At 34.1% G+C, this 27,800-nt stretch overlaps 1 protein-coding gene across 1 annotated transcript; it reads right to left on the reverse strand.

Moving 5' to 3' along the window:
* Window positions 1–3,404: 3,404 nt before the first annotated feature.
* On the reverse strand, window positions 3,405–5,761 carry LOC106352512 (heavy metal-associated isoprenylated plant protein 39-like). Its single transcript, XM_013792135.3, has 3 exons — window positions 5,510–5,761; window positions 4,741–4,816; window positions 3,405–4,175 (listed from the first exon to the last, which is right to left on the reverse strand). Exons 1-3 carry the CDS (start codon window positions 5,513–5,515, stop codon window positions 3,718–3,720), a joined length of 540 nt encoding a protein of 179 aa, XP_013647589.2. The 5' UTR covers window positions 5,516–5,761; the 3' UTR covers window positions 3,405–3,717.
* Window positions 5,762–27,800: the final 22,039 nt, after the last annotated feature.

A 27,800-nucleotide genomic window follows, 5' to 3' on the forward strand; every position in this document is an offset into this window, starting at 1 on the left:
TATGAACCGTATAGAAACATGCTTAACCACCGGAGCAAAGATTTCTTGATAGTCTATTCCCTCTGTTTGGGAGTAGCCCTTTGCTACCAATCTAGCTTTATGTCTTGGCGGTTCCACTCCAGCTATTCCTGCCTTTCTCTTGAAGAGCCATCTGCAGCCAATTGTCCTCTGACCCTTAGGTCTATCTATGAGATCCCATGTCTCATTTGCTTCAAGAGACGTCATCTCATCTTGAGCTGCTGCAGTCCATTTATCACTATCCGCATCCATCATGGCCTCTTTCCATGAACTTGGTTCTGTTAATGTATCTTCGGACATTAGACAGACTAAGCCAGCAAACTGATCCTCGCCATCAGTGATGTCACACTCATAGTCCATCAGTCTCGGTGGAGGTCTAGTTGATCTTCTGTCTCTATCTCTGGCCAGTTGATACTGATTTATGTCGGGTTCCTCTGGATCTTCCGCTCCAGCGGTAGTAGTCTCTGTTTCAACTTCTGTACTGTTATACTCCTTCTCAGTCTTCAGTACGTCGAAGTCTACTACTTGAGGAGCTGTTCTGGCATTCTCGATCTCAGCTGCCTCATTCTTAATGTCTTTGTAGACCTCTTCCTCTCTGAACACAACGTTTCTACTGATAACTATCTTTTTCTCTTCGAGTAGCCACACCTTAAAACCTTTAACTCCTTCAGGATAGCCAGTAAATATCCCTTTCTTGGCTCTTGGCAGGAGTTTTCCTTCAGAGGAATGAACATAAGCCAGACACCCAAACCTTCTCAAGTTACTAAGGTCAGGAACTTGAGACGTCCATTGTTCTTCAGGTATTCTGAACTCCAAAGCCGACGATGGGGATCTGTTGATTAGGTATACAGCAGTAGCTGCTGCTTCTGCCCAAAACTTCAACTCCATTCCGCTCTCGTTCAACATGCTTCGAACCTTGTTCATTATCGTCCTGTTAAGTCTTTCAGCAACACCATTTTGCTGCGGTGTGTATGTGCATGTACGATGTCTAACAATCCCATGCTCCTTACAAAACCCGTCGAATTGCTTGTTGCAGAATTCCAACCCATTGTCAGTTCTGAGTCTCTTGATCTTTCTCTCGCTTTGCGTTTCTACCATCTGCTTCCATGCTACAAAACTCTGAAACGCTTCATCTTTGAACCTTAGGAAGTATAGCCACACCTTTCTTGTACAATCGTCTGTGAATGAGACGAAGTACTGGCTCTTGCTTAGGCTCAATGGGACATTTGGTGATCCCCAGAGGTCAGAGTGTACGTAATCCAACTTATCTTTGGTTACGTGCTTCGCCTGGCTGAAGCTTACCTTGTGTGTTTTTCCAATCACACATGCTTCACAGAACTTCAAGCTCTCCACTTTGCTTTTACCAAATGATCCTTTCTTGTTAAGTATCTCCATACCCTTCTGCCCGAGGTGGCCAAGTCTGCTATGCCACATCTGAGTGTCACTGATCAGCTTGTCTGTAGTTGAAGCTGAACTGGTTTCACCTACGTACGATGACGATGTTCTGGCCTTAGAGGTGAGGATGTAGAGAGACTGTCTTCTTAGTCCTTTCATAAAGACTGTACACCCTTTGACAACTTTCAGGACTCCGTTTGCTGCCTTGAACTCGCAACCTTTTTCTTCAAGGGTTCCCATTGATATCAGATTCCTTGAAATCCCTGGCATGTATCTGACTTCGGTGAGTAGAAAAGTAGTTCCATCGTCATTTTGGAAGCGCACAGCTCCCACACCTTTGACTTCTACTACCGTATCATTCGCCATTCTCACTCTGCCTTGTCGCACTTCTTGTAGGTCAAGAAACACATCTCGTCTCGGTGTCATGTGAAACGAGCAACCCGTGTCAAGCACCCATTCATCGTAGTCTGCTACCACTGCATTAGCTTCATCCACTATCAGCCCTACCAAGTCCTTTGCGTCATCTTTTGCTAACGAAGCTTCCCCACTGTCTTGATCAGACTTCTGATTCTTGTTCCTTTCAAGCCATTTATGACACTGTCGCTTGAAATGTCCTTCTTTTCCGCATGACCAACACAGACGCTTCCCATCTTTGCTTTTTGATCTTGGCCTGAACTTGCTTTTACCTGCAAAACCATTTCTATTCCTACTCTCTGACCTGCCTCTAACATAGTTTCCTTCCCCATTCAACTTAGCTGTAGATGAGTCCTTATACTCCAATTCCTTAGACTTAGCAGCGCTAGCTATCTCATCTACACTAATAGCCTCTCTACTATACTTTAAGGTCTCTCTAAGGGAGTCATACCTGCTTGGCAGAGCGTTGAGTAGCAATATTGCTTGTACCTCTTCAGGTACTTCTATGTTGAGGTTGTTCAGGTCTGTGACAAGTTTGAGGAAGTCATCGACGTTCTGGTCAATAGTCTTTGCTTCTTGCATCTTGAATGAGTAGACTTTGAGTTGCGCGTGCACTCTGTTGGGAAGAGTCTTTGACATATACAGCTTGTCAAGAAGTTCCCATGCCTCCAGTGCTGTATTGCACTTATCGAGTTTCCTGAGAACATGATCTCCAACACTCATGAAGATGATGTTTAACGCCTTCTCATCTCGATCCAATCTTGCCGTTTCTTCAAGATCTTTCTTCTTCTTGGATTCTTCATCATCCTCATCTGTCTTCGTCGTCACTAAGTCTTGTGACTGTGGTGACAGAACGTCCTTTAAACCTTGGACACTTAGGTTAGCTAGCATCCTCTTCTTCCAGATCCCGAAGTCACCAGTCCCGTCGAACATCGTGATCTGGATCTGCATCTTCATCTTGTGAGTCGCCATCACAAGATTCGTCTACAACGCAGATTCACACTCCGCTCGCGATGTCGAAGCTCGCCGTTCTTGATCTTTGTAATCTTCAGCTCGATCTTCTTAACCTCCGGCTCTGATACCAATTTGTGAAACTCAATCGCGCTCCACTTGATTGCCGGTCACTATCGAACTTAAAGGATCACACAGGCGAGTGTTCACCCGGTGTTCACCGCACCACTCCGTTAACGAGGAGTGGCCGCTATACCTCACCGGGGCCGGGATTGAACCGGCAATAGACTATGCCTTCAACGGATGAACTCACAAGCCGAGCCACCGTCTTTACAACGCGATCACCTAGCTTCTCTCTCACTGCGATACGTCTGAGTACTGATCTAACAAGATCCTAATCAGCTCAGCTCATTCTTATCCTAGTCTAACCGTCACACGTGCGTACACTCAACACGTGAAACCAACTAACTAGAGAGAGAACCGGTTCTAATTGATTACAAGCTTAACCGACTAAACCAACTTTAATCTAGCTATACAATTAGACATTAAACCAATCGATAGAAGCTTGACTATATCCAACAGTTGCATCTTGTCTTTCACCGAAAACAGCTATATATAAGAAAAGATTAAATTACTAACGCATATATATATACTAGTTTACACCATCTTATGTACAAAAGTCCCCTTCAAATCCCAAACAAACAAATAAAAATTCTAGTACTATCGACGATATATACTCAAAACATATCATCAAAATCGGTTTAAACAAATGAACTCGCCCCGCATTATCAAGGAAAAAGAAACATATCCCATCTAATCCAAATGATATATCTTAGACGACTAAGATATATGCTCTGGTTCTTATTCTTCTTCCTCATCATAGATCTGTCCATCTCTTTCACATTTTCCAGTTATATTATATTATTATACATGTTTTTTTCAACATATAACGCAAGCGTTAGGGTTCTCTTCCATGCTTGGGGCGTAGTAATAAGTTGTTAAATGAGGATTATATGCTTTATATGCCTTCACAAGCTCCAACACATGATCCAGTGGTGGCGGTTGTGGCTGAGGCTGAAGCTGCGGCTGTGGTTGATCTTTCTTCTCTCCTTCCTTCTTATCACTGCCTTCTTTCTTTTCTTCTTCTTTCTTTGGCGCTTCTCCTTCCTTTTTCCCTTCTTCCTTTGGAGCTTCCCCTTCTTTCTTCGGCTGCTCGCCACCACCTTCCTTCTTTGGCTCTTCCTTCTTCTCCTTTTCTGGCTCTTTGGCAGGTCCCACTAGTATGATATCCGTCATCGGCCAATACTTTCTTAGCTTACTTACTACATTTATTGGATCCACCGTTCCGATCACGGTTAGTTTCTTCTCCTTCATATCCATTGCAATCGAATCGATTCCTATGAAAATAAAAACAAGAAATTCAAAGTTGTAATTCTTCCTCTTATAGACAAGTAAGGTTTTTTTCCTATAAGCAGGGTATATAAGTAACCGCATTTTAGAGAAAATAACAATAAGGAAAGTATAACACTGTTGATTAAACATACAGAAAAATCTTTGACTTTATCTTTTTAATCTAGTTTGATGGGCACATATTTCAAAGAAGCTATAATGGCCCTAGATGTGATTCGATTCCAAAGAAAACAAACAATGAATTTCACTAATAAACAATAATTGAAATATCGTGCAACTTTTTACCGTACCATCACTGTTCCAAAAGAGAGACACCACTGTCAGAACAGCTCGTGATTGATGAAAATAAAATTTTAAATATTTTTTCTCTTGTTTATCTACGTGTGTGCCCCCACCAAACAAATCAGAAACAAACCGGAACAAGTGGACCGGAAATCCATGATTAAATAGTTGGTCTAGTTACTTGGAAGTGAGAACTATATAGAGAACTGTAATGTGTAACCCTTAAAAATTTATTTTCTGAGAAAAAAAATGATTGATGAAGATGATTACCTGGGAGAGTAGAAACTGTTTTAAGGGCCTTGTGTTTTGCCTTATCATCATGCAGATCCAACTTTAATACAATTTTCTGAAAATAATCACAAAATGACAAAACAATTTGTGTGGGAGTCAGTGAAATAAATAGTTAAAGCCTTGAAGGCATAAAGATTAAGTAATCTTCTCTTAATTTAAATCATGCTGTAACTAAAAAGCATTGAATCACCAAGAACAATACAGAGTCAAAAAGGAACAAACATAGAGATTTGAAGTTTTAAAGAATATATATGAAGAAAAAAAACTAGTGATGAGTGGTGTGCATACACACACATAGGGACATGCATGTGTATGTGTGTGAACATAATAGAGAAACAGACTTTCGCAAAAGCAGAGCATGCTCATCATTCATTTTATTATGGATTTTATTTGATTTATTTTTCTGTAATTAATAGCAACTTAGCAAACTAGACACATAACCAAGGATAAAAGAATAAGATTAGTGGTAATTTGGAGGTAGTTCTTTTATAATCTCCAATAGAAGCAGATCAGATGTAAAAATGATTCACACATATATACATATACGGCGAGAGAGAAGAGGGAATCAAGTAAAGCAAAAAAGGAATATATATTTATACAGTAGATAGCGAATAACGGAGAAAAGCTTTGTTACTTTAAGATTTCAAGATGAAACAAGGAATCTAAACTCAAACTCATTATTCTCTCATAGAAATTCGAATCCAATGAATCAAATCTTGCCCATAGGTGTCGACAGAGAGGGATGTACCTTCATTGCAGAGAGGGAGAGAGAAGCAATAGAAGATTGTTTATGAGATTTACGAGAGAAAACTGAGGATGGAATAATTATAAACTTTTGAAGAAACGATAAGAGAGATTGGACACTCTGATCGTTTTTTTTTTTTAAAAAAGCTTAAATACTGACAAATAGTGGAGATTAAGAGAGAAAGAAAGATGCATGCAGAGAGAGTCTCTCAACTATAATGAATGAATGGTACGAGAGGGACGGATAGATCGCATTCTTTGTTTTATCATTCATGCGCGTGAGATAAGGTAAGGCGCATGTTGTGATTACGTCTGCAAGTGCTACCCAGCGTCATCTTACTTTCCATCCTTTGGTGTTTGGTCTGTGTTGTTTCCTTTTTTCTGACCCCTTGAAATCCATCTCTCACCTTATCCACGTCATTTTTCTTTTTATACCGATTCCTAACTCGAATTTAAATATATATTGCTACGATTCCATAGTTTTTTGTCTTTTGGGACGATAATAAGTTTGTCTTTTTATAAAAATGGTACCGAGAGACAAATTTCAAGATTTGTTTCTAATAAGGTTATTTGTTTGTTTTTTCAGCTTGTTTTAAACTATATTTTGGGTTTCTTGGTAAAATGCAAGAAAGAAGGAAAACAACTTTATTAACAATGTATATTTCACTCAAATTATCACAATTCCTTTTGAGTTTATGTATTACAATTATATGATTGATTATTTCTTTTTCTTAGGTTTTATATATTCGTAGTGGTCTAATAGTAACTGAGTCTTCACTATACAACCATCGGTTTCCCAATCCCACACGAATTTGATTCCCTAAATAGACAAATAAATATTATCACAACCAAAAATATAATAAAATAATATAAATACGTGTGTAGTGGAAAACAGCTGCAAATTCCACGTATTTGCCACGTATATTAATTGATCTACTCATTTTCAATATTTTACGTCCACGAAATATATACAGGGAGAGGTTTTTAAAAAAGTTCTCTTTCCTTTAGCTCTGTCCTTTCTCCTCGATCCGACACAGAAGAAGGATGAGATGAACTTCAGTCGGAGTTTTTCTAACTCCGTGTTATAGGTTTGATTTCTGGGAGTCGGTGATTTCTCTACACCGTCGTCGCCAGCTTTGGGTTCCGAGGATCGGTGGCTCCGCCAGCATCGGTTCGTCGGCTTTCCTCTCCGGAAAGCGGTGGCTCTGACAGCATCATTTTTCGCCGGCTTTTGCCGGTTTCCGATCTATGCTTTTGTTCTCTCTTTGCTCAATCGACTCTCGATTTAAGACTCCATGTTGGTTGTTCTTGGATCGATCGTAGACGATTATTTTTTGGAAGCGTAGATCTGTGGTTCGTTTTACTTCGAGGCTGCTCTTGTTGATCGGCCTCTTTAAGGATTTGGTGGGTTTGAGGGCGGAGTTTGATCGCCGTTGGAGGAGACTTCGTTTGGGTCGTTGGATTCATGGTGCGGGGTTCTTTCCGGTGATTCTTCGGTGAACGCCGGTGGCTCCGGCGAGGAATCTCGATACGGTGGAGATGGAGGTGTCGTCAACACGTGTTCCTCATCGGTGAGGAGTCTAACACGTGTTTTGGTTTTGTTATCTGGACGACACGTGCATGGGGAAAGCCTAGTGGGCTTCGGATGTTGGGCTTGTGGCGTCGGGTTTTGGGGCGCCGGTTTCGGTTTAATGTTTGTTTGGGCTTGACCCGAATGTTTTTTTTAGTTTGCCCTTTGGGCCTTTGTGATATATGGTTTCTGGGCTTTGGTCCATCAATAATAATAATAGATGGAAAAAAAAATATACAGGTAGAGGTTTTTATGTTTTTTTATAAAATTCTAACAAAAAAATTGCATTGGATTCATGGATTGTGTTTAGGTTGCGCGTGAGCACACGCAGTGTCTGCGAATGAGGAACGAGACGTGATGAGATTTGTGGTTTGGGCAGAGTGGAATGTGGGCCCTTCTACTTTATTGTTTTAGACAATTTTGTCATAAATCTATTTATTACTTTTTTTTTTTTTTTGTAACACAAATCTATTTATTACTTTAAAAAAGGCGGCTTCTATTCAAGTGACTCTAAATTCAACATCCCGTCGGTTCTTATTTGGACCGTTGATCGTCGGGTACAATAGTTTGACTATTAAGTATTAGTAAACACAATTTGACGTACATAGCGAATTGTTATTATTTTATGGCAAACTTTATTCAAAAACACTTTGCTGACCAAACTAATATGGTGTTTTGATGGTTTGAATAGTTTAGTTATCAGCCGCTGTAATGGGTTTGTTTGTTTTTGACATTAACATCACGTATACCACGTTAAAACTATCTCGTTAATTTTACCCCAAAAAAAAACTATCTCGTTAAGTTTTAGTTTACTCCCTCAAAATCCCTTTTGAAAACATTAGATAAGGGAGAATAAAGATTTATTAACTAAATATTAAAAAAACGATCTTTATTCGATAATATAGTTGTAGACTATAGACGTATAAACAAATCATATAATATTGTCAGTTAATTAACGCTGTCTATGTATTGTTATAATCCTGCGTCAGCGTAAAACATGATTACGAATTAAATGTTGATTAAAATCTACGAAATGTATTAGTTGAATTCAACCGAGACTAAGGAGAATCTAAAAGACGGTCAAAATCATACATTCATACTGCATGATGCAATCAAGTGAAGTAAAAAATCAACTAGGTAAACTTCCGACACGGATCTTGAGTTACGGGCATCCACATGAACTACAACTCTTTTCAATTAAAAGTAAAACGCAATAAATGTTATACTAATCTTTGTGATATTACTTTATTATGATTAAGTTCTCATACCTAATTGGATGGTGAAATGACAAGCCCCCAATCTTTTCGGTGTTACAAAAAGAGGAGGAGGAAAAAACATTATAGCCGGCCTATCCAAAGCTGGTCCGATTTATCCGACAAGATCTTAGATCAAACGGTGTCAATTCTTCCAATGGTAGAGCTTCAATGGCTCACAAATGTTCTTTCTCTAATTATAGAAAAGTACGTCTAGGGAGAATATAATGGCTATGATTAAAAGTAGCTGGGTACGGTCAATGACCAAGATGAGTAAAATGATACTTATTGCTTTATCACTATATTTTAGGTTTGAAAAAATATGAACGTGATCTTTTTTGGGTTTTTGAAGAGAGAGCATCTTAGTGAGAGAAAGTAGATCTATTCGGTTCCGGCGTACGGCCGGCGCGTGAGCGACCGTGCCGTCGCTGGAACTGTGGTCCGTCCGTTTAAAAGTTATCTTAGTGCCTCTCTTCGTATCCCTCCCCCACTATCGCCTTGTCTGAGCTGTGGATCAGACCTATTCTATGGTGCATGGCGGGTTCTTGTCTGGAGTGAAGACGCGGTCGTGGGGAAGGGTTTCTGCGGTGGAGAGGAAGTATTTTTAGATCAAGGTTCGAATCCGGGTAGGGGAGGCTTTTACAGCTCCGTCGTCGTCGGTTTTTCTCCGGGAGGTGGAGGCTCCTGTAGCTCCGCCGTCGTCGGTTTCAGTTTCCGGGAGGGGGAGGCTTACCTAGCTCCGTCGTCGCCGTCTTGTTACCGGAGGGTGGAGGCTACTATAGCTCTACACTGCCGGCGTGGTACCCGTAGGAAGTTTGGGTGTTAGCGGTGAAAGTTTGGTTGGGTTGTTGTTCTTGTCGGCGGAAAGGTGAGGTTGTGGTTTCGGGTTTTAATCCCGAGAGAAGAGTGGGTGGTTCTGATGAGAGCGCGGTTTGTCCGATGACGCTTTCGGTGGAGGACCATCGGAGAAGAAGGTAGATCGAGGCGGGTTATGAGATCCGGCGAAACGAAGGTACGGTGAGATGGATCTGGAGGCGTTTCGAGGCGGAGACGGTCAGGTCGAGGCGGTGTGCGACGCGTGTCGATCCGAAGGCGCAGATGCTTCCACGTGTACAGCAGCCAGCTTCCTTGATGCGTTTGTCCTGCCGACGTCGTTCGGTCTTGTTTAGTTTGGGCCGCGGGCCCGTTAAAGTGATAGATTGTAGCCGTTTGGCTTTTGGGCTTTTAGGTTTTTTTGTGTATTTGGGCCTTAGGCCATGTATGTTGGGCTTGGCCCGTTTTATTAATAAAAATTAAATCCTTGGCGGAAAAAAAAAAAATATGAACGTGATCTGCTTTTGAAAGATAACAAAACTATATCCATAACTTTTGGCAAATGAATCATCACATACATAATTTAAGCTGCAGTTAGTATGTTTGGTGCAGTGCACAAAACTACTTTATTAGAATTTTTGCTATTCTGAAACACCTTGTATGTTGTAAACTAGTCGGTGTTGGCCACACACACCTATATGTATATATCGAAAAATTTTAAACTTCTTATATATTAAAAAAATTATTTCATGTGTGATTTTTTTTAATTTGGACCATCATTTAGAAATTTTATTAAATGCATTTTATTAAAACTAATAATACATAGAATCTTTAAAATACTTTAATCATAATATATTTTGATATCTTTTCATTTTAAATATAAATATATTTATTTTAAAATTCTAACAAATCTGTTTTAAAAGATTTTTACAAGATTTTCATTTTCAAAATTATATTTAAATATTTTCATTAATTTCAAAATTAGTTTGAAATATTATTATACATTAATAAATTCAGTAATCGTTTATAAAATAAAAAATAAAAAATTCTGTAATATTTTATATATTATATAACATAATCAATCATATTAAAAGAAAATTATAATATTGAGATAAATATAATAAAATTATATTGAATTTATATATGTTATATATTTTATTTTCGTAAGTATAAAATATTTATGTTCAAAAATAAAATTTAATACGTTGGTAAGATGGGTTAACAATAGCAAACTATATAATACATGTATAAAAATTAACATGTATTTCTTTAATGTTTATAATATAAAATCTTTGTAACTACTTTAATCATAATATATTTTCATTTTAAATATAATATATATTTATATATTATATTAAAAATTCTAATAAATCTGTGTAAAACTATTTTAACAATAATTTAATGTATTTTAAGTTATCGTTTATAAAATAAAAAATAAATAAATTATATTCTATTCTATCGACTTTATAGTCATGATCATGTTAAAATACAATTATTATACTTAAATAAATATGATAAAATTATATTCAATTCATAAATTTATAAATTTTATTTTCATAAATATAAATTATTTATTTTAAAAATATAATATGATGGTAGAACGGCTTAAAATTAGTAAACCATATAATACATGTCTAAAAAATTAACATATCTTAGACTTTTGTATACACAATAATATATTATCTAAAATGAATAAGCATAAAAAATATTAGTGAAAAAATACAGCTTTGAAATACGGGTCAGAATTTAACATAAATTAAATACAAAATAATTTTTAAATATGTTTTCTCATAAATATATTATTTTTTTAATAACTAAATACAAATACAATAAAATAAATATATAATAAGAAGTGAAAATACATACGGTTTTAAACAGTTGATTAACTATAACACGTAAATTATAAAATTATTGTATTTGAAATAGTTATATAAACATTTAAGTATATGATTAACGTTAAATATATACAACTAATGTTTAAAAACAATAATTTATGTAACCAAGCGCTCGTAGCTTAGTGGTAAAGGAGGTACAGCTGTACTGCCTGCCACCCGGGTTCGAGTCTTGGCCACAACGGATTTAACATCCCTTCCGTTGGGGCGCTGGACCCCTTTCGGGGGGATAGTTGGGAATGTGGCTGCCCAGATACCAGAGTTATCAAAAAAAAAAAAAAAAAACAATAATTTATGTATAGAAAACTGAAAACAAACACTTACGCGGTTGCGCGAGTCAAAATCTAACTTATTATTAAATAGAAATGTTAATGGCCCATACCATTTCATTACAAAATATTACTATTTGATCAGCAGTTAACTGAAATTTGTGAATCGTACTTTGTTATACAGTATATCTCTAATCATACGACAACGCTAACTACACCATTTACATAACTACATTACTAAACACAGCAACCAGACCCTACACATTTTTTTTTACATTTTGTTCTAGCATCATTCATTACAGATTATTAAGATGCATGGATCATAGCAGCTAATAAGATATATTGCGGCCCAAATCAGAACTTTTTTTTTTTTTTTTTGTCGACGCCCATCTTCTAAGATCAAGTGGTAGTCGGGCTTGAGTCGTTCCGAAGAGACGCTCTGTCCGACTGGGTCTGATCTATATGGAAAAAGAAAACTCCGATGTTTCTTGCCTCCTTCACGAGAGAATCTGCACGCAAATTCCTGGTCCTGGGTATACGGTCAATGCTAAAAACCGAGAAACCCGCCTTTAGGCGTTTGAATGAGACTAGCTCGGAAGCAAACGCCGGCCAGTCGGTGGGGTTCGCAATCATGTCCACTAGGTCGGAACAATCTGTCTCTATATGAATCATGGTGCAAAGTAGGTCTTGCAAACATGACATTGCCCATATGAGTCCTTCCATTTCAGCATGGAGAGGTGATATGTTTTTCCGGCATCCTTGCAGTCAAAATCTCTCAACTCCCATTTGATCCTTATAAAACCACCCTAGACCACTAACCGTGCCATTCTCAATCCATGACGCATCGATTTGACAGGTCGGGCGTTGAGGGTCTGCAGGGAGAGTCGAGATAGTCGAAGGAGCAGTCTGTGTCTCCTCTTCCTCGTTGTCCTCAAGTAGGTTGGCTTTCCTCCAACATTCGGCTTCAATGGAAGCAAGCTGGAGGGTATCCACAGGTGATACCTCTTTTCCATTAAAAACTTTATCATTTCGTGCCTTCCAAATGTACCATAAGATCCATGGGAAAGTTTCAATAAGTGGTTCCATACATGCCACATTTTTCTTCTTCCAAAAGAGGAAGCTCATGTTTTGATAAATAGAGGTACTCGGGAAGTAACCCGGAAGGGACAAATAGTCCGATAAAGCCCACACCTGAAGGGCGGGGGGACATTCAAAAAGAAGATGGTTAATGGTTTCCTCAGGGTCACCGCATCTAGGACAGCTCATATCAGTGCCCAGGTGTCTATAAGCAAGTCTTTCTGTCGTTGCAATGCATCCTGTCAAGGCTTGCCACATAAAGTGTCTCATCTTCCCAGGAGCATGAATGCTCCACACATGGCTCTGTAAACCAGTGATACTAGGTTGTACAACCTGAACTTCAACGTCACACGCTTTGATCTCCTGTAACCGTTTATATCCTGATTTTACTGAGTAAACTCCCGATTTTGTGTAGTTCCATGCATACCCGTCCATGGACCATGTGTTGCTCGGTCGCAGTTTGAGAATAAGCGGGATATCCTCCGGGTGAAAATATTCTAGTAAAAGATTAGTATCCCAATCCCTTGTATCAAGGACTCTGCAGAAGTTGTGAGCTACTGCATGATTGGAGGATTAAGAAGGCCCTTTGATCAAAAAATAAAATAAAAAAGAAGGCCCAAGCCTTATGGGGAGGGGGTTCCTCCAATAGGGACAGCACATCCCCCACTTCAAGTGCACCTCTGTATCGATCTTAGGAACATTCACTTCCGTCGACGAGAAGGGAAAGGGCACAGCTCCCAGTTACCATCCTATTTATCTCTTTTATTAAGATAGAATCATGATCAAACTTTTTTTGTAAATTTTTAAATTAAATACAATTTTCATTATACAAGTAAATTCATTCTTCTAATTAAGTTCAACATAAGTTTAATAAAGTTAGTGTTTTAAAAAAAATTATTATTCTAATTATGAAAAACAACATTATACTATTAAATATGTTATTAAACAACACAATAATTAATTTTGTATCTAAACAATATAAAATCATTTGATTCAAAACAACTCAAATATAAAAGTTGAGATGGGATTTATGGTTAGATTTAGGTAGGATTTAGGGTTAGGTTTAGGCAGGGTTTAGGTTAGCAGGGTTTAGGGTTAGGTTGGGTTTAAGGTTAGAAAGGGTTTAGGGTTAGGCAGGGTTTAGGGTTAGGTAGGGTTTAGTGTTAGAAATGGTTTAGGGTTAGAAAGGGTTTAAGGTTAGGTTTAGGCAGGGTTTAGGTTAGCAGGGTTTAGGGTTAGGTTGGGTTTAGGGTTAGAAAGGGTTTAGGGTTAGGTAGATTTTAGGGTTAGGCAGGGTTTAGGGTTAAAAAGGGTTTAGGGTTAGGTAGGGTTTAGGGTTAGGTAGGGTTTAAGGTTAGTAGGGTTTAGGGTTAGGTAGGGTTTAGAATTAGGTAGGGTTTAGGGTTAGGAAGGATTTAGAATTAGGCAGGTTTAGGGTTAGGCAGGTTTTAGGGTTAGGTAGGTTTTAGGGTTAGGTAGGGTTTAGGATTAGTAGGGTTTAGGGTTAGGTAGGGTTTAGAATTAGGTAGGGTTTAGGTTAGGCAGGGTTTAAGGTTAGGCAGAGTTTAGGGTTAGGCAGGGTTTAGGGTTAGAAAGGGTTTAGGGTTAGATAGGGTTTAGGGTTAGGTAGGGTTTAGGGTTAGGTAGGGTTTAGGGTTAGAAAGGGTTTAAGGTTAGGTAGGGTTTAGGGTAGGTAGGGGTTAGGGTTAGGTAGAGTTAGCGGTAGGTAAGGTTTAGGGTTAGGTAGGGTTTAGAGTTTGGTAGGGTTTAAGGTTAGTAGGGTTTAGGGTTAGGCAAGGTTTAGAATTAGGTAGAGTTTAGGGTTAGGCAGGGTTAAGGGTTAGGCAGGGTTTAGGGTTAGGCAGGGTTTAGGGTTAGAAAGGGTTTAGAGTTAGAAGGGTTTAGGGTTAGAAAGGGTTTAGGGTTAGGTAGGGTTTATGGTTAGGTAGGGTTTAGGGTTAGGCAGGGTTTAGGGTTAGGCAGGGTTTAGTGTTAGAAATGGTTTAGGGTTAGAAAGGGTTTAAGGTTAGGTTTAGGCAGGGTTTAGGTTAGCAGGGTTTAGGGTTAGGTTGGATTTAGGGTTAGAAAGGGTTTAGGGTTAGGTAGATTTTAGGGTTAGGCAGGGTTTAGGGTTAAAAAGGGTTTAGGGTTAGGTAGGGTTTAGGGTTAGGTAGGGTTTAAGGTTAGTAAGGTTTAGGGTTAGGTAGGGTTTAGAATTAGGTAGGGTTTAGGGTTAGGAAGGATTTAGAATTAGGCAGGTTTTAGGGTTAGGCAGGTTTTAGGGTTAGGTAGGGTTTAGGGTTAGGTACGGTTTAGGATTAGTAGGGTTTAGGGTTAGGTAGGGTTTAGAATTAGGTAGGGTTTAAGGTTAGGCAGGGTTTAAGGTTAGGCAGAGTTTAGGGTTAGGCAGGGTTTAGGGTTAGAAAGGGTTTAGGGTTAGATAGGGTTTAGGGTTAGGTAGGGTTTAGGGTTAGGTAGGGTTTAGGGTTAGAAAGGGTTTAGGTTAGGTAGGGTTTAGGGTAGGTAGGGTTTAGGGTTAGGTAGAGTTAGCGGTAGGTAAGGTTTAGGGTTAGGTAGGGTTTAGAGTTTGGTAGGGTTTAAGGTTAGTAGGGTTTAGGGTTAGGCAAGGTTTAGAATTAGGTAGGGTTTAGGGTTAGGCAGGGTTAAGGGTTAGGCAGGGTTTAGGGTTAGGCAGGGTTTAGGGTTAGAAAGGGTTTAGAGTTAGAAAGGGTTTAGGGTTAGAAAGGGTTTAGGGTTAGGTAGGGTTTATGGTTAGGTAGGGTTTAGGGTTAGGCAGGGTTTAGGGTTAGGCAGGGTTTAGGGTTCGGCAGGGTTTAGAGGTAGTAGGGTTTAGGGTAAGATAGGGTTTTAGGTTAGGTAGGGTTTAGGGTAGGTAGGGTTTAGGGTTAGGCAGGGTTTAGGGTTAGTAGGGTTTAGAATTAGGTAGGGTTTAGGGTTAGGCACGGTTTAGGGTTAGACAGGGTTTAGGGTTAGTAGGGTTTAGGGTTAGGAAGGGTTTAGGGTTAGGTAGGGTTTAGGGTTAGAAAGGGTTTAGGGTTAGGTAGGGTTTATGGTAGGTAGGGTTTAGGGTTAGGTAGGGTTTAGGGTTAGGTAGGGTTTAGGGTTAGTAGGGTTTAGAATTAGGTAGGATTTAGGGTTAGGTAGGGTTTAGGGTGAGGTAGGGTTTAGGGTTAGTAGGGTTTAGGGTTAGAAAGGATTTAGGGTTAGAAAGGGTTTAGGGTTAGGTAGGGTTTAGGGTTAGGTAGAGTTTAGAATTAGGTAGGGTTTAGGGTTAGGTAGAGTTTAGAATTAGGTAGGGTTTAGGGTTAGTATGGTTTAGGTTTAGGTAGGGTTTAGGGCTAGATAGGATTTAGGTTTAGAAAGGTTTTAGGGTTAGGTAGGGTTTAGGTTAGGTAGGGTTTAGGGTTAGTAGGGTTTAGGGTTAGGTAGGGTTTAGGGCTAGATATGATCTAGGTTTAGAAAGGTTTTAGGATTAGGTAGGGTTTAGGTTAGGTAGAGTTTAGTGTTAAGTAGGGTTTAGGGTTAGTAGGATTTAGGGTTAGGTAAGGTTTAGTGTTAGGTAGGGTTTAGGGTTAAATAGGGTTTAGGGTTAGGTAGGGTTTACAGTTAGATATGCTTAGGTAGTAGGAAGGGTTTAGGGATTAGGGTTAGGTTTATGTAGGGTTTAGGGTTAGATATGGTTAAGGTCTAGGTTTAGGTAGGGTTTAGGGTTAGGTAGAATTTAAAGTTTAGGTAGTAGGAAAGGTTTAGCATTAGTTTAGGTTGGGTTTAGGGTTTGGTTTAGAATAATGTTTAGGATTATAGGATTTAAGTTTGTTTATTTTTTTGTTTATGCATTTAATGCTGAGTCTTTCGGATAAAATTTTTTATTAATATTATTAATTCATAATTTTTTTTAAAATGTTAAAAATTATAACGTATAAAATATAAAATTTTAGTGTATACATTATACATAGGTGAAAAAAAATCATCAAAGTATTACTTTTTCTAAAAAAATTTGATGAAAACTTTCTTTTTGAAAAATAACTAGCCTAAAAATCAAAACAAATATGTTTATCTCTAACGATCAATAAAATTTAATTAACTGACTATCATGTTTGATTAGTATTCACACATTATATAATGAGAATTTGTATTCCCTACACACCAAATATCACATATTTGCACTCCATACACTATATCCCTCTAATTTTTTTCCCCCTATCATTACCATTTACCCCCCATTCTATGGTATCTCACCATTTTTAGTATATTCAGCAAATTAGCTCTTATATAATTACATTTAAATTACATAAATCATCATATATATAGTTTATTAATAAGAGTGAAATAAATTTTATCTCAAATACTTTCCATCAAAAATTTTTAAGAAGAAAAGAAATAGAAAATAAAAGAAATGAGAAATTAGATATTAGTAGATCCATTAGAAAACCAAGCGAAGATAATTGTGAAATCAAAACAAACATGCTAATCTCTAACGATCAATAAGATATTGACAGGATACCATGTTTTATTAGTTTTCACACATTATACAATTACACTTAAGCTTAATATAATCAATCATGTAATACATAATTTCTCGAGAAACTTAAAATAATACTTTTTATCAAAAACTTTTAAAAAAGAAAAAATAAAAAACTTTGGAAAAATATGATATTAATAGAGAGAGAGATAAGAGATCATACCAAGATGCCACTAGGCATTAAAACAATATTGTCATATTTTTTGAAATTTTCTCAAAATATATGGGCTAACCCCTACAAAAATATTGAGTTTTTAGTAAATACTTTATATATTAAAGCCTATAATCTTTAGTGTTGTTTTAAAATTTCTACCATATTCTAAATTTGTATTAATGTATGCTAAATCTTTTTCATGGTAAATGAGCATCGTTCAATTTTTTTTATCAATTAATTTAGTAAAACTTCATAATACTCCCTAAATCGATGGAATAACCATTATAAAATTATTATTTTCTTGATAAACGGAGACGACAAAGGCTCAAAAACTCTTTGAACATCATCTAATGTTAGTGCAGGATGCCACTAGGCATTAAAACAATATTGTCATATTTTTTGAAATTTTCTCAAAATCTATGGGCTAACCCCTACAAAAATATTGAGTTTTTGGTAAATACTTTATATATTAAAGCCTATAACCTTTAGTGTTGTTTTAAATTTTCTACAATATTCTACATTTGTATTAATGTATGCTAAACTCTTTTTCATCGTAAATGAGCATCGTTCAATTGTTTTTATCAATTAATTCATTAAAACTTCATAATACCCCCTAAATCTATGGAATAACCACTATAAAATTATTATTTTCTTGATAAACGGAGAGCACAAAGGCTCCAAACCTCTTTGAACATCATCATATGTTAGTGTAGGATGCCACTAGGCATTAAAACAATATTGTCATATTTTTTGAAATTTTTTCAAAATCTATGGGCTAACCCTACAAAAATATTGAGTTTTGGTAAATACTTTTATACTGAAGCCTATAATCTCTAGTGTTGTTTTAAAATTTCTACCATATTCTACATTTGTATTAATGTATGCTAAACTCTTTTTCATGGTAAATGAGCATCGTTCAATTGTTTTGATCAATTAATTTAGTAAAACTTCATAATACCCCCTAAATCGATGGAATAACCGCTAGAAAATTATTATTTTCTTGATAAACGGAGACGACAAAGACTCAAAACCTCTTTGAACATCATCTAATGTTAGTGCAGGATGCCACTAGGCATTTAAACAATATTGTCATATTTTTTGAAATTTTCTCAAAATATATGGGCTAACCCCTACAAAAATATTGAGTTTTTGGTAAATACTTTATATACTGAAGCCTATAATCTTTGGTGTTGTTTTAAAATTTCTACCATATTCTACATTTGTATTAATGTATGCTAAATCTTTTTCATGGTAAATGAGCATCGTTCAATTTTTTTTATCAATTAATTTGGCAAAACTTTATAATACCCCCTAAATCGATGGAATGACCACTATAAAATTATTATTTTCTTGATAAACGGAGAGCAAAAAGGCTCCAAACCTCTTTGAACATCATCATATGTTAGTGGAGGATGCAACTAGGCATTAAAACAATATTTTCATATTTTTTGAAATTTTCTCAAAATATATGGGCTAACCCCTACAAAAATATTGAGTTTTGGTAAATACTTATATACTGAAGCCTATAATCTTTAGTGTTGTTTTAAAATTTCTATCATGATCTACATTTGTATTAATGTATGCTAAACTCTTTTTCATGGTAAATGAACATCGTTCAATTTTTTTTATCAATTAATTTAATAAAACTTCATAATACCCCCTAAATCGAAGGAATAACCACTATAAAATTATTATTTTCTTGATAAACGGAGAGCACAAAGGCTCCAAACCTCTTTGAACATCATCATATGTTAGTGTAGGATGAAACTAGGCATTAAAACAATACTGTCATATTTTTTGAATTTTTTTCAAAATCTGTGGGCTAACCCCTACAAAAATATTGAGTTTTTGGTAAATACTTTATATACTGAAGCCTATAATCTCTAGTGTTGTTTTAAAATTTCTACCATATTCTACATTTGTATTAATGTATGCTAAACTCTTTTTCATGGTAAATGAGCATCGTTCAATTGTTTTGATCAATTAATTTAATAAAACTTCATAATACCCCCTAAATCGATGGAATAACCACTATAAAATTATTATTTTCTTGATAAACGGAGACGAGAAAGGTTCAAAACCTCTTTGAACATCATCTAATGTTAGTTCAGGATGCCACTAGTCATTAAAACAATAATGTCATATTTTTTGAATTTTTCTCAAAATCTATGGGCTAACCCCTACAAAAATATTGAGTTTTTGGTAAATACTTTATATATTAAATCCTATAATCTTTAGTGTTGTTTTAAATTTTCTACCATATTCTACATTTGTATTAATGTATGCTAAACTCTTTTTCATGGTAAATGAGCATCGTTCAATTGTTTTTATCAATTAATTTAGTAAAACTTCATAATACCCCCTAAATCGATGGAATAACCACTATAAAATTATTATTTTCTTGATAAACGGAGAGCACAAAGGCTCCAAACCTCTTTGAACATCATCATATGTTAGTGTAGGATGCAACTAGGAATTAAAACAATATTGTCATATTTTTTGAAATTTTTTCAAAATCTATGGGCTAACTCCTACAAAAATATTGAGTTTTTGGTAAATACTTTATATACTGAAGCCTATAATCTCTAGTGTTGTTTTAAAATTTCTACCATATTCTACATTTGTATTAATGTATGCTAAACTCTTTTTCATGGTAAATGAGCATCGTTCAATTGTTTTGATCAATTAATTTAGTAAAACTTCATAATACCCCCTAAATCGATGGAATAACCATAATAAAATTATTATTTTCTTGATAAACAGAGACGACAAAGGCTCAAAACCTCTTTGAACACCATCTAATGTTAGTGCAGGATGCCACTAGGCATTAAAACAATATTGTCATATTTTTTGAAATTTTCTCAAAATATATGGGTTAACCCCTACAAAAATATTGAGTTTTTGGTAAATACTTTATATATTAAAGCCTATAATCTTTAGTGTTGTTTTAAAATTTCTACCATATTCTAAATTTGTATTAATGTATGCTAAATCTTTTTCATTGTAAATGAGCATCGTTCAATTTTTTGGATCAATTAATTTAGTAAAACTTTATAATATCCCCTAAATCGATGGAATTACCACTATAAAATTATTATTTTCTTGATAAACGGAGACGAGAAAGGCTCAAAACCTCTTTGAACATCATCTAATGTTAGTTCAGGATGCCACTAGTCATTAAAACAATAATGTCATATTTTTTGAATTTTTCTCAAAATCTATGGGCTAACCCCTACAAAAATATTGAGTTTTTGGTAAATACTTTATATATTAAATCCTATAATCTTTAGTGTTGTTTTAAATTTCTACCATATTCTACATTTGTATTAATGTATGCTAAACTCTTTTTCATGGTAAATGAGCATCGTTCAATTGTTTTTATCAATTAATTTAGTAAAACTTCATCATACCCCCTAAATCGATGGAATAACCACTATAAAATTATTATTTTCTTGATAAACGGAGAGCACAAAGGCTCCAAACCTCTTTGAACATCATCATATGTTAGTGTAGGATGCAACTATGAATTAAAACAATATTGTCATATTTTTTGAAATTTTTTCAAAATCTATGGGCTAACCCCTACAAAAATATTGAGTTTTTGGTAAATACTTTATATACTGAAGCCTATAATCTCTAGTGTTGTTTTTAAAATTTTACCATATTCTACATTTGTATTAATGTATGCTAAACTCTTTTTCGTGGTAAATGAGCATCGTTCAATTGTTTTGATCAATTAATTTAGTAAAACTTCATAATACCCCTTAAATCGATGGAATAACCATAATAAAATTATTATTTTCTTGATAAACAGAGACGACAAAGGCTCAAAACCTCTTTGAACACCATCTAATGTTAGTGCAGGATGCCACTAGGCATTAAAACAATATTGTCATATTTTTTGAAATTTTCTCAAAATATATGGGCTAACCCCTACAAAAATATTGAGTTTTTGGTAAATACTTTATATATTAAAGCCTATAATCTTTAGTGTTGTTTTAAAATTTCTACCATATTCTAAATTTGTATTAATGTATGCTAAATCTTTTTCATGGTAAATGAGCATCGTTCAATTTTTTTTTATCAATTAATTTAGTAAAACTTTATAATATCCCCTAAATCGATGGAATTACCACTATAAAATTATTATTTTCTTGATAAACGGAGAGCACAAAGGCTCCAAACCTCTTTGAACATCGTCATATGTTAGTGCAGGATGCAACTAGGCATTAAAACAATATTGTTATATTTTTTGAAATTTTCTCAAAATCTATGGGGTAACCCCTACAAAAATATTGAATTTGTTGGTAAATACTTTATATACTGAAGCCTATAATCTTTAGTGTTGTTTAAAATTTCTACCATATTCTACATTTGTATTAATGTATGCTAAACTCTTTTTCATGGTAAATGAGCATCGTTCAATTGTTTTATCAATTAATTTAGTAAAACTTCATAATACCCCCTAAATCGATGGAATAACCACTATAAAATTATTATTTTCTTGATAAACGGAGAGCACAAAGGCTCCAAACCTCTTTGAACATCATCGTATGTTAGTGGGATGCAACTAGGCATTAAAACAATGTTGTCATATTTTGAAATTTTTTCAAAATCTATGGGCTAACCCCTACAAAAATATTGAGTTTTGGGTAACTACTTTTTATATTAAAGTCTATAACCTTTAGTGTTGTTTTAAATTTTCTACAATATCTACACTTGTATTAATGTATGCTAAACTCTTTTTCATGGTAAATGAGCATCGTTCAATTTTTATCAATTAATTTATTAAAAACTTCATAATACCCCCTAAATCGATGGAATAACCACTATAAAATTATTATTTTCTTGATAAACGGAGAGACAAAGGCTCCAAACCTCTTTGAACATCATCATATGTTAGTGTAGGATGCAACTAGGCATTAAAACAACATTTTCATATTTTTTGAAATTTTCTCAAAATCTATGGCTAACCCCTACAAAAATATTGAGTTTTTGGTAAATACTTTATATACTGAAGCCTATAATCTCTAGTGTTGTTTTAAAATTTCTACCATATTCTACATTTGTATTAATGTATGCTAAACTCTTTTCATGGTAAATGAGCATCGTTCAATTGTTTTATCAATTAATTTAGTAAAAACTTCATAATACCCCCTAAATCGATGGAATAACCGTTATAAAATTATTATTTTTCTTGATAAACGGAGACGACAAAGGCTCAAACCTCTTTGAACATCATCTAATGTTAGTGCAGGATGCCACTAGGCATTAAAACAATATTGTCATATTTTTGAAATTTTCTCAAAATATATGGGCTAACCCCTACAAAAATATTGAGTTTTTGGTAAATACTTTATATACTGAAGCCTATAATCTTTAGTGTTGTTTTAAAATTTCTACCATATTCTACATTTGTATTAATGTATGCTAAACTCTTTTTCATGGTAAATGAGCATCGTTCAATTGTTTTATCAATTAATTTAATAAAATTCATAATACCCCCTAAATCGATGGATAACCACTATAAAATTATTATTTCTTGATAAACGGAGAGCAAAAAGGCTCCAAACCTCTTTGAACATCATCATATGTTAGTGGAGGATGCAACTAGGCATTAAAACAATATGTCATATTTTTTGAAATTTTCTCAAAATATATGGGCTAACCCCTACAAAAATATTGAGTTTTTGTAAATACTTTATATACTGAAGCCTATAATCTTTAGTGTTGTTTAAAAATTCTACCATATTCTACATTTGTATTAATGTATGCTAAACTCTTTTTCATGGTAAATGAGCATCGTTCAATTTTTTTATCAATTAATTTAAAAACTTCATAATACCCCTAAATCGATGGAATAAACCATTATAAATTATTATTTTCTTGATAAACGGAGAACACAAAGGCTCCAAACCTCTTTGAACATCATCATATGTTAGTGTAGGATGCAACTAGGCATTAAAACAATATTGTCATATTTTTTTAAATTTTTTCAAAATCTATGGGCTAACCCCTACAAAAATATTGAGTTTTTGGTAAATACTTTATATACTGAAGCCTATAATCTTAGTGTTGTTTTAAAATTTCTACCATATTCTACATTTGTATTAATGTATGCTAAACTCTTTTTCATGGTAAATGAGCATCGTTCAATTGTTTTTATCAATTAATTTAGTAAAACTTCATAATACCCCCTAAATCGATGGAATAACCACTATAAAATTATTTTTCTTGATAAACGGAGACGACAAAGGCTCCAAAACCTCTTTGAACATCATCTAATGTTAGTGCAGGATGCCACTAGGCATTAAAACAATATTGTCATATTTTTTGAAATTTCTCAAAATATGGGCTAACCCCTACAAAAATATTGAGTTTTGGTAAATACTTTATATATTAAAGCCTATAATCTTTAGTGTGTTTTTAAATTTCTACCATATTCTACATTTGTATTAATGTATGCTAAATCTTTTTCATGGTAAATGAGCATCGTTCAATTTTTTTATCAATTAATTTAGTAAAACTTTATAATATCCCTAAATCGATGGAATTACCACTATAAAAATTATTTTCTTGATAAACGGAGAGCAAAAAGGCTCCAAACCTCTTTGAACATCATCATATGTTAGTGCAGGATGCCACTAGGCATTAAAACAATATTGTCATATTTTTTGAAATTTTCTCAAATTATGGGCTAACCCCTACAAAAATATTGAGTTTTTGGTAAATACTTTATATACTGAAGCCTATAATCTTTAGTGTTGTTTTAAAATTTCTACCATATTTTAAATTTGTATTATTGTATGCTAAATCTTTTTCATGGTAAATGAGCATCGTTCAATTTTTTTTATCAATTAATTTAGTAAAACTTCATAATACCCCCTAAATCGATGGAATGACCACTATAAAATTATTATTTTCTGATAAACGGAGAGCAAAAGGCTCCAAACCTCTTTGAACATCATCATATGTTAGTGGAGGATGCAACTAGGCATTAAAACAATATTTTCATATTTTTGAAATTTTCTCAAAATATATGGGCTAACCCCTACAAAAATATTGAGTTTTGGTAAATACTTTATATACTGAAGCCTATAATCTTTAGTGTGTTTTAAAATTTCTACCATATTCTACATTTGTATTAATGTATGCTAAACTCTTTTTCATGGTAAATGAGCATCGTTCATTTTTTTTATCAATTAATTAATAAAACTTCATAATACCCCCTAAATCGATGGAATAACCACTATAAAATTATTATTTTCTTGATAAACGGAGAGCACAAAGGCTCCAAACCTCTTTGAACATCATCATATGTTAGTGGAGGATGCAACTAGGCATTAAAACAATATTGTCATATTTTTTGAAATTTTCTCAAAAATATGGGCTAACCCTACAAAAATATTGAGTTTTTGGTAAATACTTTATATACTGAAGCCTATAATCTTTAGTGTTGTTTTAAAATTTCTACCATATTCTACATTTGTATTAATGTATGCTAAACTGTTTTTCATGGTAAATGAGCATCGTTCAATTGTTTTATCAATTAATTTAGTAAAACTTCATAATAACCCCTAAATCGATGGAATAACCACTATAAAATTATTATTTTCTTGATAAACGGAGAGCACAAGGCTCCAAACCTCTTTGAAATCATCATATGTTAGTGTAGGATGCAACTAGGCATTAAAACAATATTGTCATATTTTTTGAAATTTTTTCAAAATCTATGGGCTAACCCCCTACAAAAATATTGAGTTTTTGGTAAATACTTTATATACTGAAGCCTATAATCTCTAGTGTTGTTTTAAAATTTCTACCATATTCTACATTTGTATTAATGTATGCTAAACCCTTTTTCATGGTAAATGAGCATCGTTCAATTGTTTTTGATCAATAATTTAGTAAAACTTCATATATACCCCTAAATCGATGGAATAACCGTTATAAAATTATTATTTTCTTGATAAACGGAGACGACAAGACTCAAAACCTCTTTGAACATCATCTATGTTAGTGCAGGATGCACTAGGCATTAAAACAATATTGTCATATTTTTGAAATTTTCTCAAAATATATGGGCTTAAACCCCTACAAAAATATTGAGTTTTTGGTAAATACTTTATATACTGAAGCCTATAATCTTTAGTGTTGTTTTAAAATTTCTACCATATTCTACATTTGTATTAATGTATGCTAAACTCTTTTCATGGTAAATGAGAATCGTTCAATGTTTTTATCAATTAATTAATAAAACTTATAATACCCCCTAAATCGATGGAATAACCACTATAAAATTATATTTCTTGATAAACGGAGAGCAAAAGGCTCCAAACCTCTTTGAACATCATCATATGTTAGTGGAGGATGCAAATAGGCATTAAAACAATATTTTTATATTTTTGAAATTTTCTCAAAAATATGGGCTAACCCCTACAAAAATATTGAGTTTTGGTAAATACTTTATATACTGAAGCCTATAATCTTTAGTGTTGTTTAAAATTTCTACCATATTCTACATTTGTATTAATGTATGCTAAACTCTTTTTCATGGTAAATGAGCATCGTTCAATTGTTTATCAATTAATTTAATAAAACTCATAATACCCCTAAATCGATGGAATAACCACTATAAATTATTATTTTCTTGATAAACGGAGAGCACAAAGGCTCCAAACCTCTTTGAACATCATATGTTAGTGGAGGATGCAACTAGGCATTAAAACAATATTGTCATATTTTTGAAATTTTCTCAAAATATATGGGCTAACCCCTACAAAATATTGAGTTTTTGGTAAATACTTTATATACTGAAGCCTATAATCTTTAGTGTTGTTTTAAAATTCTACCATATTCTACATTTGTATTAATGTATGCTAAACTCTTTTCATGGTAAATGAGCATCGTTCAATTTTTTTATCATTAATTTAAGTAAAACTTCATAATACCCCCTAAATCGATGGAATATACCACTATAAAATTATTATTTCTTGATAAACGGAGAGCAAAAGGCTCCAAACCTCTTTGAACATCATCATATGTTAGTGGAGGATGCAACTAGGCATTAAAACAATATTGTCATATTTTTTGAAATTTTCTCAAAATATATGGGCTAACCCTACAAAATATTGAGTTTTGGTAAATACTTTATATACTGAAGCCTATAATCTTTAGTGTTGTTTTAAATTTCTACCATATTCTACATTTGTATTAATGTATGCTAAACTCTTTTTCATGGTAATGAGCATTCGTTCAATTTTTTTATCAATTATTTAGTAAAACTTCATAATACCCCTAAATCGATGGAATACCACTATAAAATTATTATTTTCTTGATAAACGGAGAGCACAAAGGCTCCAAACCTCTTTGAACATCATCATATGTTAGTGCAGGATGCAACTAGGCATTAAAACAATATTGTCATATTTTTGAATTTTCTCAAAATCTATGGGCTAACCCCTACAAAAATATTGAGTTTTTGGTAAATACTTATATACTGAAGCCCTAATCTTTAGTGTTGTTTTAAAATTTTCTACCATATCTACATTGTATTAATGTATGCTAAACTCTTTTCATGGAAATGAGCATCGTTCAATTGTTTTGATCAATTAATTAATTTAAAACTTCATAATACCCCTAAATCGATGGAATAACCACTATAAATTATTATTCTGATAAACGGAGAGAGACAAAGGCTCAAAACCTCTTTGAACATCATCTATGTTAGTGCAGGATTGCACTAGGCATTAAACAAAATTGTCATATTTTTTGAAATTTTCTCAAAATCTATGGGCTAACCCCTACAAAATATTGTTTTTGGTAAATACTTTATATACTGAAGCCTATAATCTTAGTGTTGTTTAAAATTTCTCCATATTCTACATTGTATTAATGTATGCTAAATCTTTTTTCATGGTAAATGAGCATCGTTCATTGTTTTTATCAATTAATTTAGTAAAACTTCATAATACCCCCTAAATCGATGGAATAACCACTATAAAATTATTTTTCTTGATATAAACGGAGAGCACAAGGCTCCAACCTCTTTGAACATCATCATATGTAGTGTAGGATGCAACTAGGCATTAAAACAATATTGTCATATTTTGAAATTTTTCAAAATCTATGGGCTAACCCCTACAAAATATTGAGTTTTTGGTAAATATTTATATACTGAAGCCTATAATTCTAGTGTTGTTTTAAAATTCTACCATATTCTACATTTGTATTAATGTATGCTAAACTCTTTTCATGGTAAAGAGCATCGTTCAATTGTTTTATCAATTAATTAGTAAAACTTCATAATACTCCCTAAATCGATGGAATAACCACATAAAATATTATTTCTTGATAAACGGAGACGACAAGGCTCCAAACCTCTTTGAACACATCTAATGTTAGTGCAGGATGCCACTAGGCATTAAAACAATATTTCATATTTTTTGAAATTTTCTCAAAATCTATGGGTAACCCCTACAAAAATATTGAGTTTTTGGTAAATACTTTATATATGAAGCCTATATCTTAGTGTTGTTTAAAATTTCTACATATTCTAAATTTGTATTATGTATGCTAAACTCTTTCATTGTAAATGAGCATCGTTCAATTTTGGATCATATAATTAATTAGTAAAACTTCATCATACCCCTCTAATCGATGGAAAACCATTATAAAATTATTTTTTCTGATAAACGGAGGACAAAGGCTCCAAAACCTCTTT

Source organism: Brassica napus, chromosome A9 (assembly GCF_020379485.1).
Source record: "Brassica napus cultivar Da-Ae chromosome A9, Da-Ae, whole genome shotgun sequence".
Taxonomy (NCBI): Eukaryota; Viridiplantae; Streptophyta; class Magnoliopsida; order Brassicales; family Brassicaceae; genus Brassica; species Brassica napus.

Excerpts from the sequence above, each read along its gene's own strand:
- LOC106352512 (XM_013792135.3), bottom strand. Across the intron at positions 4,176-4,740 it reads AACAGTTTCTACTCTCCCAG|GAATCGATTCGATTGCAATG; the intron begins GTAATCATCTTC and ends TTATTTTCATAG.